The 16,126-nt window shown below is 37.0% G+C and overlaps 2 protein-coding genes across 6 annotated transcripts; both read left to right on the top strand.

Annotated features, from left to right (window-relative positions):
• The first annotated feature begins 1,104 nt into the window (after positions 1–1,104).
• LOC119068058 (3-hydroxyisobutyryl-CoA hydrolase, mitochondrial-like) lies at positions 1,105–3,012 on the top strand. Of its 2 annotated transcripts, none has more exons than XM_037171458.1 (4): positions 1,105–1,123; positions 1,272–1,320; positions 1,803–1,911; positions 1,964–3,012. In XM_037171458.1, the coding sequence occupies exons 3-4, from the start codon at positions 1,808–1,810 to the stop codon at positions 2,922–2,924; spliced, it is 1,065 nt and encodes a 354-aa protein (XP_037027353.1). In that variant the 5' UTR covers positions 1,105–1,123; positions 1,272–1,320; positions 1,803–1,807; the 3' UTR covers positions 2,925–3,012. The 2 variants fall into 2 exon arrangements, with proteins under 2 accessions (XP_037027353.1, XP_037027354.1); XM_037171459.1 differs by lacking the exon at positions 1,105–1,123 and having other exon boundaries at positions 1,266–1,320; positions 1,964–2,028; positions 2,117–3,012.
• A 908-nt stretch (positions 3,013–3,920) lies between these two features.
• On the top strand, positions 3,921–15,422 carry LOC119068053 (nuclear pore complex protein Nup153). Of its 4 annotated transcripts, none has more exons than XM_037171448.1 (8): positions 3,921–4,119; positions 5,026–5,235; positions 5,317–8,053; positions 8,127–9,511; positions 9,571–9,678; positions 9,755–9,838; positions 12,437–12,501; positions 12,752–15,363. In XM_037171448.1, exons 1-8 carry the CDS (start codon positions 4,069–4,071, stop codon positions 12,828–12,830), a joined length of 4,719 nt encoding a protein of 1,572 aa, XP_037027343.1. In that variant the 5' UTR covers positions 3,921–4,068; the 3' UTR covers positions 12,831–15,363. The 4 variants fall into 4 exon arrangements, with proteins under 4 accessions (XP_037027343.1, XP_037027342.1, XP_037027341.1 ...); XM_037171447.1 differs by having other exon boundaries at positions 9,568–9,678; XM_037171446.1 differs by lacking the exon at positions 12,437–12,501 and having other exon boundaries at positions 12,752–15,422.
• The last annotated feature ends 704 nt before the right edge of the window (positions 15,423–16,126 follow it).

Here is a 16,126-nt window from a genome sequence, read left to right as displayed (position 1 = left end):
ACCAGTCTCAGATATTTTTGATCTTCCATACCTGGTTGGTTGTAAGTGGCCAAAAGTCGAAAAATGGGGTTTCGTAGTCCGGATTTCATTTCCGTAAGGTGACGAGGACACGGGCGTGTGTGGGTTCGTTGGAAAGCTGAGGTCAAATACTCCTGGGGCAAATATTAATTTAATAAAATTTGCTGATTATCGGACGAAAATATGAATTCCGGAAAATTTCTCGAAATCAAAGTAACCTCGGTGAACTTTGATGAGTTCTGTGACCTCACTAATGCAATTATTTGATTAAATTATTACTTATTATGAATGTGGAGGATCTCAGCTTTACAGCGATACGCATATTTAGTAGTTTGGCGGAGTGTAACACACATTTTTATCTGTTACGTAGTCACGTTCCAAACTACTAAATGTGGGTATCGCTGTAAAGCTGAGGTCCTCCACATTCATAATAAGTAATAATTTAATCAAATAATTGCATTAGTGAGGTCACAGAACTCATCAAAGTTCACCGACATAACAATTTTCCAGTTGGGCTTACACAACGTACTTCTAGCACTGTACGCTGTAAAGTAAGAAATTAAAAACTTAATTCAGAGAGTGTATCAAATACATGTTATTAAAAATATTCAGCAACCGAAATCACACTACTACACGCGCACCATACTTTTCAAATAAGAGTAGTTTTCCTTACGTTTCCTAAAGACAAATTCTTTTAAAAGGTATTAAGCAAAAGTTAGAAAATATTTCTAAAGAGCACCAGTAATACTTGACAAACGTATCATTGCGCATCAGTGTTTCCCCACGGGAAAATTTTCTTATTTGAGTCGATAATTACGGTTTCACCAATACTCTATCTAGCAAACAAACTCTCAGCACTCTTCGTCAAATTCACGCCCTTTGTGTTCAACAAACACTATTCTACATTTTAACTGATTAAGCTGTAACTTACATGAAAATAAGGCTACTTGGCACTTTCACCACCTTAACGAAAGTAGTTTGTTTGCTAGAGACAAAGCACCTAGACCTTTTTTTCTTAATGTCATTGCTGCTAATGGTATTATTGGTATCAAAATACTACTCTATTTGACATGTAAAAATCTCTATGACTCTGCTAGGTGCTTTGATAGAGAGGGTATTGGTTTCACTCATAATTTTGAGATATTTCCTTCACCGTAAAAATGTGGTCCTCGGACAGAGCGTTAGCCTGTCTATATGAAGATTTTCTGTTACGATTTCTTTCTTAAGAAAAACAAAGAAGATCCACTCGAATTGTTAAAGTTAAACAACCACTTGTCGAATTGCCAAAGCAACTTAATTAAGGTGACTGAGTCTGTTGTGATAAGATTATAATATTCAACCATACTTAAAAATGACTTGAAAAGTGCTCATATATTTTGTCATCACTATACAAGAAAATGATAAGAAATCATAATGTTACAACTACAGTCGAAAGCAGATTTTCAGTGCGATATGTTTTAGATCAGTGTTCCGAACTGAAAAAACCGCAAACTTATGAGTGAAGGAAAAATGACTGAACACTGTTCCTTCAAGATAAGAGTAGTACTATTTTCGGAAATTGATTCGGTTCGATTTTCCAAAAAGTTCAATTTTAGTGAAACTTTTACCGTTGTACAATTGATAATGTTCCATACGATTTACAATGAATTTTCGTTCTGTATTTTTGTACTACCGGTTCGGGCCACCGACCAAAACTGACTTAGATAATAAATTTTTCTAGTGGACACTACTAACAAACACGAAATTTGAAAACTCAATACAGAAATAAAAATCTTTGTCCGTAGGAAGAATGTCCACAACAAAGCTAGTAAAAATGTTTGAATATGGAAAAGCTGGAATAATCCAATTCAATCGACCTGCCGCTTTGAACGCAATAAATAAGGAGATGTGGAAGTAAGTCTAACATTTTTCAAGTTCATATCTAGTTACACTAGTCTCGTTTCAGAAATATGCACGAGCTGATTTCGATAATGGAGCATCAAAAAGACATTGTCATACTTAAGGGTTCCGGTAAGATTTTCTGTGCAGGCGGAGATATTAAACAATTGACGAGAGCTAGTCCAGATGAAGCTTATTTCCTGTATTCGTTGGCTTGCAGAACCTTCGACCGGATCAGCAATTACAAAAAGCCTTTTGTGGCACTTGTGGACGGATTGACAATGGGTGGTGCAGCCATTTACGCAATGTCTGGAAAATATCGTATAGCTACGGAAAGAACGAAGTTCGCAATGCCGGAAACAATCATTGGATATTTCAATGACGCCGCTTCATCATATTGGTTGTCTCGATTGGAAAATAATTTCGGCATCTATGTTGGCCTGACGGGAAACTATGTGAAAGGGTACGATATGAAGAAAAGTGGTTTAGCGACACATTACATTGAAAGCAGAAAATTGGACGAGCTGGAACAAAATTTGATTCGATGTGAGAGTCATGCCGACGTGGAAAAGGTCTTAGCCGAGTCTTCATCTGATCCGCCTTCCCTTGCCACCGAACTAGATGAAATACTTCCAAGCATCAACAAGTGCTTCGGTGGAGTTACAATGGAAGAAATATTTGATAATCTCGAAAACGATGACAGTGAGTGGGCTAAGGATACTTTGGCCGTTTTAAAAATGAAGTCACCAACATCGTTAAAAGTTTCGCATCGCAGTTTTACAACTGGGAAAAATATGCCTTTAAGAGATTGCTTAAATATGGAAATGGTTTTAACAATAAATTATTGCACTGATGGTTCCGATGCGAAAGAAGGTGTTCGAGCTATACTGATCGAAAAAGATTTAAAACCGAACTGGAGTCGTAAGTCAATCTATGAGGTTGCAGACGAAGATGTGCAGAGGTTTTTCAGACCAATACCAAAGAAATATGAACTCATTTTCGATGAACAGTTAAGAATTAAACTATGAAGGTCAGCAGGTCGGCGTCATCATTGAGAAGCGAAGATGTAACCGATGCTTTGAATAGAAAATTCTGAAAAATATTTTTGAATAAGTTTCTCCTAAATAAGAATAATGAGCGAGTATTTAACAATTTGGGTAACTGGTAATGGTATGCAAGATCATAGAGTTACACTCGAGAGATGATATGACGACACTGGTATTTTTAAACATTTCTGAGTGTCCATTGTATTTTTGGGTGCCTGACAAGTATAAATCTATTTGCACTATATTCTTTGAATAGACTACTCTCAGGCGCATTTTCGTGAGTGTCTTGTGAATAAGTCGTTGCTGGTGTTTACATTATCTTCATGAAACAAGAAACGGCACTCTGAGTTTCTCATAAGGTCAGGTTAAAAACCTGTGCCACCTATGTCAAATTATCTATCAATTACCTATTCATACGGTGTTTCCGTGAGAGAGAGACGACAACCTATTGTTCTATTTCGGGGACCGCTGTCAGATTCTTTTGTATTTTTTTTTGCAGCAGACCCCGACTTGATTTTCGTTCTCGCTCTACTAAAACACTGTGTAATTAGTTGGCAGAAAATAATAAATCTGTCGAAATAACATAAGAACAATAGAAAAATGTAAATATAAACAACAAAGTTATATAGATGTGTCACAATTTGTATAGCTTTTTTGAAATGTCAACGAGAATTTTCGTTTCCACTTTGGCGTGGTATTCGCCCTCAGATGATTGACATTTTGAAAATCTTTTCTCAACGAAATTTACAAATCCTGCCCCTCAACCTTTACTCAAATATGCCGCCTAAATTTTGAATCAGACATGGCAAGTGTATCTCAATTTGTACCAGATTTGTGCGGTTTGATATCACCGATATCACGGATATCGTTCATATCACTACGCGCACTACGCTGTATCCTACTCTATTACTCATCCATACATTTTGTCATTATTGCATCAAACATCATAAATCTTGTACAATTGCCGTATATTGGATCATATTATCTGTCACCTCTGATTTAGACGCCATATTCTCAAGCCATATTTGTGAATAAATGTGAACTCTTCGATAAAATCTTACTAAAATCAAATAACTAAATGGTTTAATAAGTTCATGGTATCAATTGGAAGTGAAATTTATTTAAAATGAGTGAGAATAGCATTATAAGTGCACCAACAACGCCAGAAAATGCTAATGTGAGTGTTTCGCTTTTTTGTTCTGGTCTGATGTTGAATTTGCGGAATCAAGTAAAAAAAAAAAACTGATTGAACAGTGTGTAGACTGTCGATGTAGCCGTTAATATTATTCATTCGAAGGAATCAAGACCTTGAACGCATCACCGATAGTAATAAAAACTTTAGTTGCAAAATCAAAATTAAAAAAAAAAAACTTTGTGAAAGTAAGATGGAGGTATAGTTTTTGGTTTGACGCAAGGGGTCCGTCAAATGACTTTTGGTTATGATGGCACGCGGTATTTTTTTTTCTCTTCTTTGCAAATCTATTTTCCAATTATTTCAAATTTATTTAGCGTCTCTGAGGTAGCACGAAATGAGACGTTAAATTATTCCGGTTACTATTCACATCAAGTAAACTCATTAAGCGAAATGTCATTGAATTCGATTCAATTGCCTAAATAAGCGCTATTTTTTTCCATTTGCGTAAGTTCCGACAATTTTGCTTGTGTGTGTATTGACTGAGTGTATGACAGAGCTTACTTATCTGTTCTCACTCACATACGACACTTCAAAGAGAAAAATTATTCGAATAATCAAAAACAAAGTCCCATATGCAAAATAAGTCTGGTCGTCCCGGGAATTGAGGGAAATCTGAAAACTGATTTATTCGTGTGTGAGACAGGGTCCTGCAGAACGAAATGTTGCCGCTAAATCGTTGTTTTTGAAATGTATAAAAAATAGACACATAGTGACAACCCTGTTCCGTTTCTCGTGTGTAATATTACTTACCATAACAGAACGAGAAACTACAACATCATAAACACTTGGGTCAATAAAACCATTAGTTAATTTTCAAATATTGAAAATGTTGGAATAAGCTCGATGTGGAATTGATTACAATTATTGTTTTTATCTCCATACTCACAGTCATCGATCCACAAAGCGAAATCCACTGTCTCAAACATCATATTAAATACGCTATCCAATTCAATATCGAAGTGGTTCTCACCATCCGATCAAAATGGTAATTTACGTCGAAAGCGGGAAACTGAATCTGACATCGAACTGAATGACATGACACATGGTACTGGGGCATCAGAACCGCCAACAAAACGTTTTCGCAGCGGACAAAATCAGGTAAGGAAAATTGTTTGTTTTTCTGTTATGAAACGTTCAACGAATCGGTTTCTGACCTTGGATATTCTTGCTGATGTCTAGGACGAAGCTGAATCGCAACCAACCACTTCAACTAGACATCTTTATTCGACTCGGCAGATTTCGTCGTCGACACCAACCACAGTAACGCCAACACGACGGAAAATGTTAGTAAGAAATTCGTCGCCGTTTAATTTTAGTGAACAAATGCCAACCGATACGCGGCGGCAAAGTCAAATTGAACCAACTACAATCACACTCGACGATAATGGGGATAATTCAACGGACGAAGAAGTAACGATTCATGATGACGTGACCGATTCGTTGTCACGAGAATTAGCAAATCGCAAACGATTAAACATACCACCAACGGCTAGGCCAGCCAGTCGAACATCGAACCTCATGTCGATGTCGATGCGATCAAGTCTCACATCACGAAATCGTTTTTCGGCCAACCATACCATTGGTAATGATGCAACAAAAGACGATGACTTGGAACAAGATGCATTGTTCAATGGAACGCCAAATGAGTCGGCGTCGGAAAGTGAAGACAGTTCCAGCAGAATCACATTTACTCAACCAAATAGATTTGCAACTAAACGACCGCAGAGTAGTGCCGGTCGAATCAACACAAGTTTTGTACGCGACGAAGAGCCTGATCAGAATCAACGAAGACTTAGCGGTCTCTTTGGCACGGGTAGTAAGAGACTGAGAGGAACCAATGGACTAATGAATTTTTCAGCTCATCTTCAATCCAACAAATCGTTGTTTTCTGACAAAAATATGCCGAAATCCTTGAACAACTCGACAACATCATTAAACAGTCTGAATCGTCGCCAGTCGTTGAATGCATCACTGTACGGCAGTACGTCAGCCTTGAGCGACAGTCGATTGATCAATACAAATTCGCCTTTCTACAGTGGCAGAACAATGTTTGGCGGTGCATCTGGATACTCGCGAAGAGCCATTTCAAGTCAACCAACGTTGCGTGTTCCAACGCAAATTCGACCGTCATCGAGCTTATCAACGTTGTATTCATCGACGAATTCGTTAGCGAATGTGGACCCAAATACTTCTGCCTTATCCGACACAGCCAAACGTATTTTAGATTTGATGAATCAATGCACAACACCATTGGCCGACGTCAAGAAAATGGCTAGCAATACAGCCAATCATACACCGGCCTTAGTCAACCATCGGAAACGGTTTGATGACAATGACATGATGTTAAACCGCAGCATGCGACTGTCCACACCGAAAACACCATATTCACGGCCTGGTGCAAACAGTGCCAGAAAATCACCGCCGACAAATGAGTTGCAAGTACCGACAATGTCACAACTCTTGCAAATGAAGAAAATTCTGCAGAACAATACGGAGAAGGTCCGTGAAGTGGCTACAGCATCCAGTAGCGTTTTAAATCAGACTGGTGAATACAAACTACCGGAAAGCAACGATGTGGAAAGTGCATCAACAAGACAGTCGAAAATCCGAAATAAAATAACGACCACAAGAGCAAGCACTAAGTCAAATGTACAAGAGGAATATGTGCAAGAAGTCAATTTACCAAATATTTCCCTGCCAGCGATGAAAAGTTTGCCCGACATAACTTTGCCTTTTTCCAAACCGATCACATCAACTTACAATGTGCCGCCAGCAACAGTAACTCAACCGGCTCCGACACTAGTTAATTCGACAATTACGAAATCTGTCCAACCGGCATCGCCAAAAGTAGACAATTCTACTCGAACGGAAAAAAGTCAATTCAGCTTCGCCTCGCCGACTCAACTGAAACTACCACTATTCGACAAGAACATCGATCCGATCAACAATTTTAAATTCAGTGAACCAATCAATGTTGAGAAAGCCACTAACAACAGTAAGCCATTGCCGGCATTCGGAACGACCGTACCAAGTTCTGGTTTATTTAATGTGAAAACCAGTGCAGTTGACTCCGGGAAAACAGTGGCGCCGTTGAAAAATGCCAGTGTTTTGGAGGCACTTAACTTACCGAAACCAGCGAATGTTGCATCAACCCCAGCGGCACCGGCATCTGTGACAGCAGTCCCACCACAGAAATCATTGAGCGATCTGTTCAAATCTTCCAGCAAGCAATGGGAATGTTCTTGTTGCATGATCAAAAATGACAATGCAAAGGAAATATGTGTTGCTTGTGAAACACCACGAAGCCAGGCGTCAGCAGCACCGAAACCTATCGAGCAAACCCTATCCGCTCCACTAACGAATTCATTTGGTAGTCAATTTAAAACGAATGCGAACACTTGGGAGTGTTCTACGTGCATGATTCGAAACAAATTGGAAGCGCAAAAGTGTATTGCATGTGAAACGCCTAAGTCGGGAGGAGGACTGGAGAAATCAGTTTCTGCTTTGCCGAAGCTAGCAGTTCCTAGCACAGATCAAGGATTTAAGTCTATAGTTGCTCAACAGAGTGCCCGATGGGAATGTTCAGCGTGTATGACCCGCAACGATGCAAATAGAAAGAAATGCGAATGCTGCGAACAGGCAAAACCTGGAACTAGTTCGGAATCATCAATTGCATTTTCATTCGGCAGCGCATCTTCGTCCACACCCAAGTTTAGCTTTGGTGTGCCATTCAATGAAAAAGCTGCATCAACAGTTGTTCCGATCAGCGAGGCGAAATCAAAAGTGGATGAACCTAAGCCTTCGTTCTCATTCGGTGCGCAACCAAACGCCAGTGTTACTGACGGGCCGGCGAAAACCTTCTCGTTTGGAAGCCAAAGCAAAGAAAAAGACAAAGAGAAAAAGAGTGATCCTCCAGGTAAGAAAAACGAACTATTTCGAATCGAATCGTCCAATTTATTAATATTTCTTTTGTGCTCTGTCCCGTATAGCAACAACATTCTCATTCGGCGTTAAACCTACCAACAAATCGAATGATAATGATTTGTCCGCGTCAGCAAAAATAGCTTCAACTCCAGCACTGTCTGGATTTAAGTTTGGTGCGTCAATACCAGAAGTTAAACCGGTAACAGCAGTAACGGCAGTGATTCCCAGCAATAAACAGACTACAGAAGAAACAGCTAAGGAAACACGGTCAAATGAGTTGATAATCGGTTCACAAAACAAAAATGCTGTCATATCAGTGCCATTGCCAGTTGTTCCTGTAGTTCCTGCCAATTTAGCCTCTACCACAAATTCAACTATTAGTTTTGGATCGTTAAAAACTGATCAAAAATTGCCGTCATTCGGAGCACCGATTAGCAAAGTCGATTCTCCAGCAAGTCTTATGCAAACAAAACCAACGTTCGGATTAACAACAACAATTTCATCTTCTAATGCGCAACCGTCGACAGCAAATACATCGATAGTGAACACAGTAACTCCTGCAAGTACGGTCGCTCCAGTTTTCGCCTTCGGTCAAACTCAAAATGCTGCCAAAGGTGGATTTTCATTCGCACCAAAACCGGTCGTTAGCGATAAACAGGCATTTCCCATGCCAGATTTTGCTCAATCACAAGTGAAACCGGCAGCAACAACGACACTATCGTTTGGCTCGTCAGCCGCCACTGTTACCACAGCTGCACCTTCAGCTCCATTTGGTAATTCATTCTTTTTCGGCCAAGCTGCAACTGCATCAACATCAGAGAATTCTACTGCATCATCAACTTTCGGTTCAACCACCAGTACTCCGGCAACTGGTTTCAATTTCGGTTCCAGTTCGACGCCAGCTCAACCTGTGTCAACGACTTTTGGCACTCCACAACAGCCACAATTACCATCAACGCCTGCTTTTTCGGCAGCTGCAACCGCTATCACCTCATCCTTGCCAACAGAACCAGCTACCTCGCCGTTCATGTTTCGGTCAGCAACTAATGCTGAACCAATGCCAGCCTTCGGTCAGTCAACAACGCCAAGCTTTGGTCAAACAAACACAACGCCAGTAACTCCGTTCGGAAGTTTTGGCTCTCAAGCAGCCACTCCTGCTCCTGCATTTAGTGCTAATGTAAATCCAATAGGCAATCCAATCACAAATAATGCAGCCTCCACGACGTTTGGCTCGTCATCGCCATTCGGATCGACAGTGAATGCAACGCAAACGCCAAACTTTGGTATTGGTAACAATGGCCTTAGTAACTCGTTCGGAGTTCCACCTAGTTTCGGTAGTCCATCAAGTGGCTTCGGATCCCTGATTCATCCAGCACCAGCCAATTCTGACGAGCCGTCAGCCAAGAAGCGTTCACCCGGTTTCGGAGCATTGAGCAGTGCCAACACACAGGTAATTGTACTAAATATGTCAGCTGACATGAAAATAATGTTCAAATTTTGAACCAGAAGCCGCCCGCGTTTTCCTTCGGAGATTCGTCGAGCGGTAGCGCGCCAAAAAGTTCGTTCGCATTCAACGCAACTGCATCGCCAAGCTTTAACTTCTCTGGAAGTCAACCGGTAACTAATGCAATTCCCTTACCATTGTGGTCAAACAATTCATGTACTTGATGTGTCATTTCATTCATTTAAATAGGCACAGACAAACTCATCACAGCCGTACAAATTTGGATCCGCTACTGCTGCGCCAGCACCTGTTTTCAATTTCGGTTCGGCTGAGGTAAGTCGCAATGTGTGATTTGTTGTGTTAGTAAATGTTAACCTTTTAAAACGGCAATCACGGTACGTACGGTTCGTGAAATCTGCTGCTTCTTTTCGTTAAGGTATCGTCTAGTGTATCGATACAAAACAAAAAATATTTTACTTCGTTTGTTTCAAGCAGAATTCGATCTTTAATCTTGTCATCATCGCTGTAGATAGCAGATGACTAGCCGTTCTAAAAGGTTAATGAAGCCGACTGTACTTGGACTCGTACGACATGCGTTCAGCAAGCTGTGAAAATCCATTGATTGAATCGATTCAATTCGACCATTCGTTTTTATCCTCCTCATACTTCTGTGTGTTTTCAAGGACTCGCATTTTATATACGGAAGAAATGTGCACCATTGAAATGTCAATGATTTATCAATGTTGAATCACTGAAACGTTGTCGATCCAAGTTTAAATAAACAAAAAAAAAAACTTTCGACAAGGTCGTCAGAGTTTCAACACATAATATGAAAAATGATCATACGAGTCCATAGATACGGGCAAATTTTTTGGAGTATTTCCTAATCGTTTTTTGTTGTTATTGTTTTGATGGAATGTTTTGCCATGTGTTTGCCTAACTGATAAAAGAAAAAGAAAAAAAAAAAACTAAATTTAGCAACACTAATAAATCAAGAAATTGTGTAGTAGTTTGCGAGAAGCACATTACTAAACGGAATGGTAGGAACACCTAATCGAGATGACGAACGTGAAAAACTTGAAATCATTTTCTAATTCAATGAACTTCAGATCACATCTCGCCTTCCTTATTCTATCGACTGATTCCGAAATCAAATCTTAACCAATGTAGCCCAGACCAATCATTTCTTCGAAGATTCCATACCTGTAAATGATAACAAATGGACAAACTTTTCTTAAGTGATATCCTAGAGACCGTGGTAATTGTAATCATCGAGTTTGATCTCAAAGTATTTTTTCAAACAGATCGATACAAAATCTTTTACGGCCGTTGTTGATAACACATGCTCATAGCTGTTCGTAATAGGTTAAAAACAACAACATGACGACAGAATATAGCGAAAAATAAACATGCTCATGACCTTGGTAATGTCAGTTTTGACTATCATCGTTTGAAATATGTAATTCGAATCTGTTCATATAATTATTGTTGACGCATTCTTTGTGTACCGATCAAATAAATAATAATTATTTGTTGTCGATGCTCTACAATTTATGCTAAAATAAATACTTAGATGACCTATGACCTAGTTTATCCATAGCGGTTATTCACAACGGGTCCATCAGATTATTAGACTGTGGCCCACTCGAACCAGGAACTATTTTAGGGAATTAAAATTCCCTAAATTCCTTAAAATTCCCGAAAGTTCACATCGTTTAGTTATTCGTGAATCTTCAGATTTATCATTTGAACGGTTTGACCTAAAACAGATAAAAAATCCAGAAGTTGTTCAATATGTAAATAACTCAAAAAAATGACTAAAAAATTGAGGAATTTTAGGGAATTAATAACCTTAGAATAGGCCCTGAGTCAGGGCTCCTGACCCAAACTACATCTCGAAATTCAATGTCTTTCGCCAGAAAAATTAGTGAGGAAGTAACAACTCCTCACCTAAATTCGGAAAATTGAAAGCTTTAACGATATTGTCACGATATAAAATATTGCCTAGGCCTTAGCGTCTGGTTTGAAATATATTTTATTAAAATACAGGAGAACACAGCTCGGAGCTAACATTATCTGAGACTCAGAATCTAAGTGATAAAAAATTGGAAAACTTAAGCTAGGCAAGAGATTGAAGAAAATCGTTCAATGTAGGTCTTGATGATTTGTTGAACAGACTGTGGTTTCTTAATTTTTTTATGCGGGATTGTATCGCCTCAGCATATCGTAACTTAAAGAATCTAATATGTCGTTGAATTCATGTGTGAAATTCTCACGGCAGTTGCTTTATGTTAAATTTCCATATAAGGAAGGCAGTTTTCAACTGATGTTTCAACAAAATAGTCTCTATAAATTCAATTAAAAATGATTTTGCGTCATTCAGCAGCCAATGATAAATTTAAAAGTCGATCTTACGCGGTTAGACAAACTGAATATTAAGATGTTGAACAAACAACTGGAATTAAATCAATCGAGGTGTAGCAACCATTACTTTAAAACATACGAAAAACATATCAAGATTGACTAATTTCAACTACAAAATCTTTGGAATTTTTTACTACTCTTTGCTATTCGAGAACAATATCCCTGCCGTAATTTGCATAAAAGAATTCTCTTGTCTTATTTTTCGAAAAAGTTTTTTATGCAAGTTACGGCAGATCCAGAGTTCATCTCTTATTTTCGTTTTCGCTCTGTTTCCGTCTGCTGATCGGTTAGCATATGGTTTACGTGGACTCTATGAGACACTATTTAGACGTAGTCAACCACAAATTTTCTCAATTTTTACATTGAAACCTACCATTCCGTTCATTCTTTTCCCATCTCTGGTGACACGACAAATAAACTTTATGCAAACACACTATGAAAAAACTGCAAAATAAACAGAAATATTAAACAATTCGAAAAAATTAATAATTTTTGTTTATTTTTCAGGCCAAGTCACCCAACGCACCCTTCCAATTTGCAGGGTCGTCTGATGTTACTAACAACCCGTTTGCGTAAGTACTAATTGAATGACATTGTTTTTTTTTTAAATTAATTAATTAAATCGATGGCCAATTTGATTTTAATTTTGTTTTGATTGTGAATTTCGTTTTATTTTTTGTATTTGTTGTGATATTTGTGTTCGTTCAATAAAGTTGAGGTGTGACGCGATAAGCAATTTATCGTGACATCCAGTGCCTTGGACTCAGTTTTCGTATTTTTTTGTGTTGTTGTAAAAATATTTCTTTTACTATTTCCATACAGACCGCAAGCAGTAGCATCAAATTCAGCAGCCACCCAGCAGCGTCGAAAAATACGCGCCCGTCGAACAACACCGCGATAAACTCAAAACACATTTGGATTCGAAACGAAGATCACAACCTCAATTACAATAAAAATAGTAAAATCCATTCAGCTGCAATCAGTCCCAACAACACCGTTCAACGCAAAAAGCAACACAACCACTTTGCCATCAAATACGATCCAGCATTCGACAAATTCCATCGCTCCAAATACAAAATTGTTAATGTTAAATCGGCCAGTGTCGTTGCTAATAATAATCAATGCGAACAATCGAATACTGAGTTAACACATAATGTCACCACATCGCCGATGGTATGCGCTTATGATATAAACAAAACCAATTTTAATTGCAATGATACGTCAAAGTTCAAGTACGTTAAAAATAATAATTTGATGGATGTCCAGTCGCACGATAAATAGTGAGAAAAATTGAAAGTTTGTTGAATCGCGGTGGAAACAAACATGAAGAAGAAGATGAAGGAAAAGCTCAATGGAAAACTTTATCTGTTTGCTGATCTGTTGTCACCGTAAAAGAAAAAAAAAACTTTACATCAAGTCAATTCGGACAGGGACGCCATCAGATTATTATTCGTTTCTTAAATGGTTGTACCATCAACAAATTATATTATTAGTCTTATTGATATAGATCTAAGTTTTCAAGTACGTTGTGTTGATAATATTGAAACAATGTCTCGCTTTTCTTTTAGTGGATTCAATTTTAATTTAACCGATAGCCCCAAAAAAGAAAGAAAAAGAAATGAAAAATCAAGTCAAGTCAAGTCATTTCGTCCGGGAAGTAATGTGAATATGTGAAGCATAAACACAACATACAACAATTTATGAAAAAAAACTTCTCTTCATCAATGAAAGGAAGAGATAGATAGACAATTCCAATACAATTTTATATAGAAAACTGAATTGTTTCTATGTTTCGGAATTGTGGCGTTCATTCTTTTGTGAACATTAGCGAATTTTAGTGAAATATTTCGAAATATGCAATGTACAACTAGCGAATTTTTACCAGATCAAAGAAATTATTTCTCAAATATTTTGCCTTGTGGCGTTTTCAAGAAGCAAAAGATTTTCGTTCATCCCGTTACGTGGATCCGAAGTTTTATGATCTACAAAAAAATGCTATTTCTCAGTAGCGTAGTGGCCCGAAAGTGTGTACACAATCAGACCCTGTATAAGTCACATTTTTGTACAGTACAGAGGTGTGAAAATGCTGCATTTAATAGATTGAAAAATGTGTGGGAAACGAAAGCTTACAGAAAAGTCTATCAAAAACTCGCAAAGACGGTAAGATTTCTACCATAACATCGATTCCATTACTATCCTTGGGTCGTCACTTGATCTATAAAATGATTATAACATCCGGTTGATGAGTCTTTTATTTTGACATGTTTATAAGGCAACATTGGGCATAGTGCATCTCGTCACTGATGGCGTTAGTAAAAGATTTTATTTTTAAAGTGGCTTTCCAGTGAACTTTTGTTCGATTCAAATGATTGCATTTCCAAATAACTCACTCAGCCTCAATCAGTGCGTAATAATAATTTTTTTTTTATTTCTCATTGAACCGGATTATGCCGATTCTACTCAAAAGTTCCACCATTTCCATTGAATGTTAAGTGGAATTCATGGAATATTTTTGAAGTTTTGTCAGATCTTCCAAATACATCTTGTTGCCTGAACAGAAAATTTGAGGCGTATAAGATTCATTAAAATGCACCAACGACATTGTGCTGACCAATGTGTAAAGACAAAACTAGAAACTTAAACAGATATTGGCGTTCGAACTTCAAAAACAGAAACTCATCGACCGAATGTCCGTTACCTATACTAATCGCGTTATTGTTTTGCTTATTTTATTGTTATAAATAGGTCATGGTATTTCCGGATAATTGCCCAGTAATCATCCTAATAATGTACTCAATACGCCGTATTTTGACCTAAAAAGTAATTTAAAATCCAACGGAAAGGATTCAATTTTCTTTGATTTTGTGACACATGATTTTCGTTTTAAATTAATTTTAATTGTAGAAATAAAGAATGCGGACTAATATCGATTAGATACAGAGAACAATATCGTATAAATCAAACAAAAAACAGAAAATATGGACAATGAACTGAAGACATAACAAAACAAGACACACATCCGTTACACACACACACACATAAAAACACTCTTTAACAGTGACTTAGAACCGAAACCGAATACCTAAACTCGAAAAACAAAAAACAAAAAAAGAAAAATGTTAAAAGTTAGCTTTTCATTTAAAACAAGTAAACAACAACAAAAATAAAATAATTGAAATTAACTTATCGTACAAACAAAACCAACATTACAGTGGGAAAACTAAAGAAATAAAAAAAAAAATTAATGAAAATAACAAACAAAAAAACTTAATTATTAACACAAACAACCAATATCAGAATGTAAAATTAAAAATGCTAGTTAGGGAATAATTTTAAGTAAAAATTTAAAAGAAAACAAAAAACAAGTAAAAAAATACACAGAACACTGATTGCAGGATGCTTTAATGGAGAAATAATTAAAATAGTTTTTGGTTAAAAAAAGGGCGTTCGTTTATCGATTTTTGTTTGTTCCGCATACAATCTGTCTTCGGATATGCACACCGGACAACAAATCGGTTGAATTCGAAATCGATGACCAAAAACTATTTGTTTAAAATGTGATTCGTTTTTTAAGCAACCTCTGGTCCGGTTACATGATTTTTTTATTTGGTCCATGGACGTATGTTGTTTAAAAAACGCAAATTTAAAAAAAAAGAAGAAGAAGTGAAACGAAAAACTTTGTTAATAATTAATTCGTGTAAAAAAAGATATTTCTACTTTATAATTCTAAAATCTCGTAAAAAAAACAAAAGAAATAAAAAATGAAAAAAGAGAATGAATGAAAATAATGGTAATATTCAGGCATCCTTCGTCAGGTGATATAATTAATTTACAAACAAAAAATAAATAAAACAAAAGAAAAACGGAAATGAAGAAAAAATTATATTAAACGGAAGAAAATTGCAATAAACTTATGATGATGGAAACAATAGATTCCTTTAAAAAAAAATATTAAACGAAGTGATTATGAGAATGTGAGAATCGCAATTTGATTATTTTCTTTCAATATAATTTTTTGTTCGTTCATTTTTTTTTAGAAATTAAACCAGATGAAAAAAGAAACTATAAAATGAAGTGGAAGAAGATAAAGCTGCTAATTTAAGGAAAAAATAAAATTTGAAGAGAAATGATTCTGTTGACGTTTTCATAATTTAGTTTTTTATAAAACACTGGACAAACATGCGGATTAAATATTTT

Source organism: Bradysia coprophila, assembly GCF_014529535.1.
Source record: "Bradysia coprophila strain Holo2 chromosome X unlocalized genomic scaffold, BU_Bcop_v1 contig_173, whole genome shotgun sequence".
In the NCBI taxonomy this organism is placed as follows: domain Eukaryota; kingdom Metazoa; phylum Arthropoda; class Insecta; order Diptera; family Sciaridae; genus Bradysia; species Bradysia coprophila.
Note: the sequence above shows the minus strand (reverse complement) of the source record. Positions and strands in the feature narration are given on the sequence as shown.

What these genes read in the sequence shown, in the direction of transcription:
- LOC119068053 (XM_037171445.1), top strand. Translation starts at nt 4,069, where the DNA reads ATGAGTGAGAATAGCATTATAAGTGCACCAACAACGCCAGAAAATGCT. An exon ending in TTCGCAGCGGACAAAATCAG is followed by an intron (nt 5,236 to 5,316) that starts GTAAGGAAAATT and finishes GCTGATGTCTAG; the next exon opens with GACGAAGCTGAATCGCAACC. An exon ending in GAAAAAGAGTGATCCTCCAG is followed by an intron (nt 8,054 to 8,126) that starts GTAAGAAAAACG and finishes TGTCCCGTATAG; the next exon opens with CAACAACATTCTCATTCGGC.
- LOC119068058 (XM_037171458.1), top strand. Translation starts at nt 1,808, where the DNA reads ATGTCCACAACAAAGCTAGTAAAAATGTTTGAATATGGAAAAGCTGGA. An exon ending in ATAAATAAGGAGATGTGGAA is followed by an intron (nt 1,912 to 1,963) that starts GTAAGTCTAACA and finishes GTCTCGTTTCAG; the next exon opens with AAATATGCACGAGCTGATTT.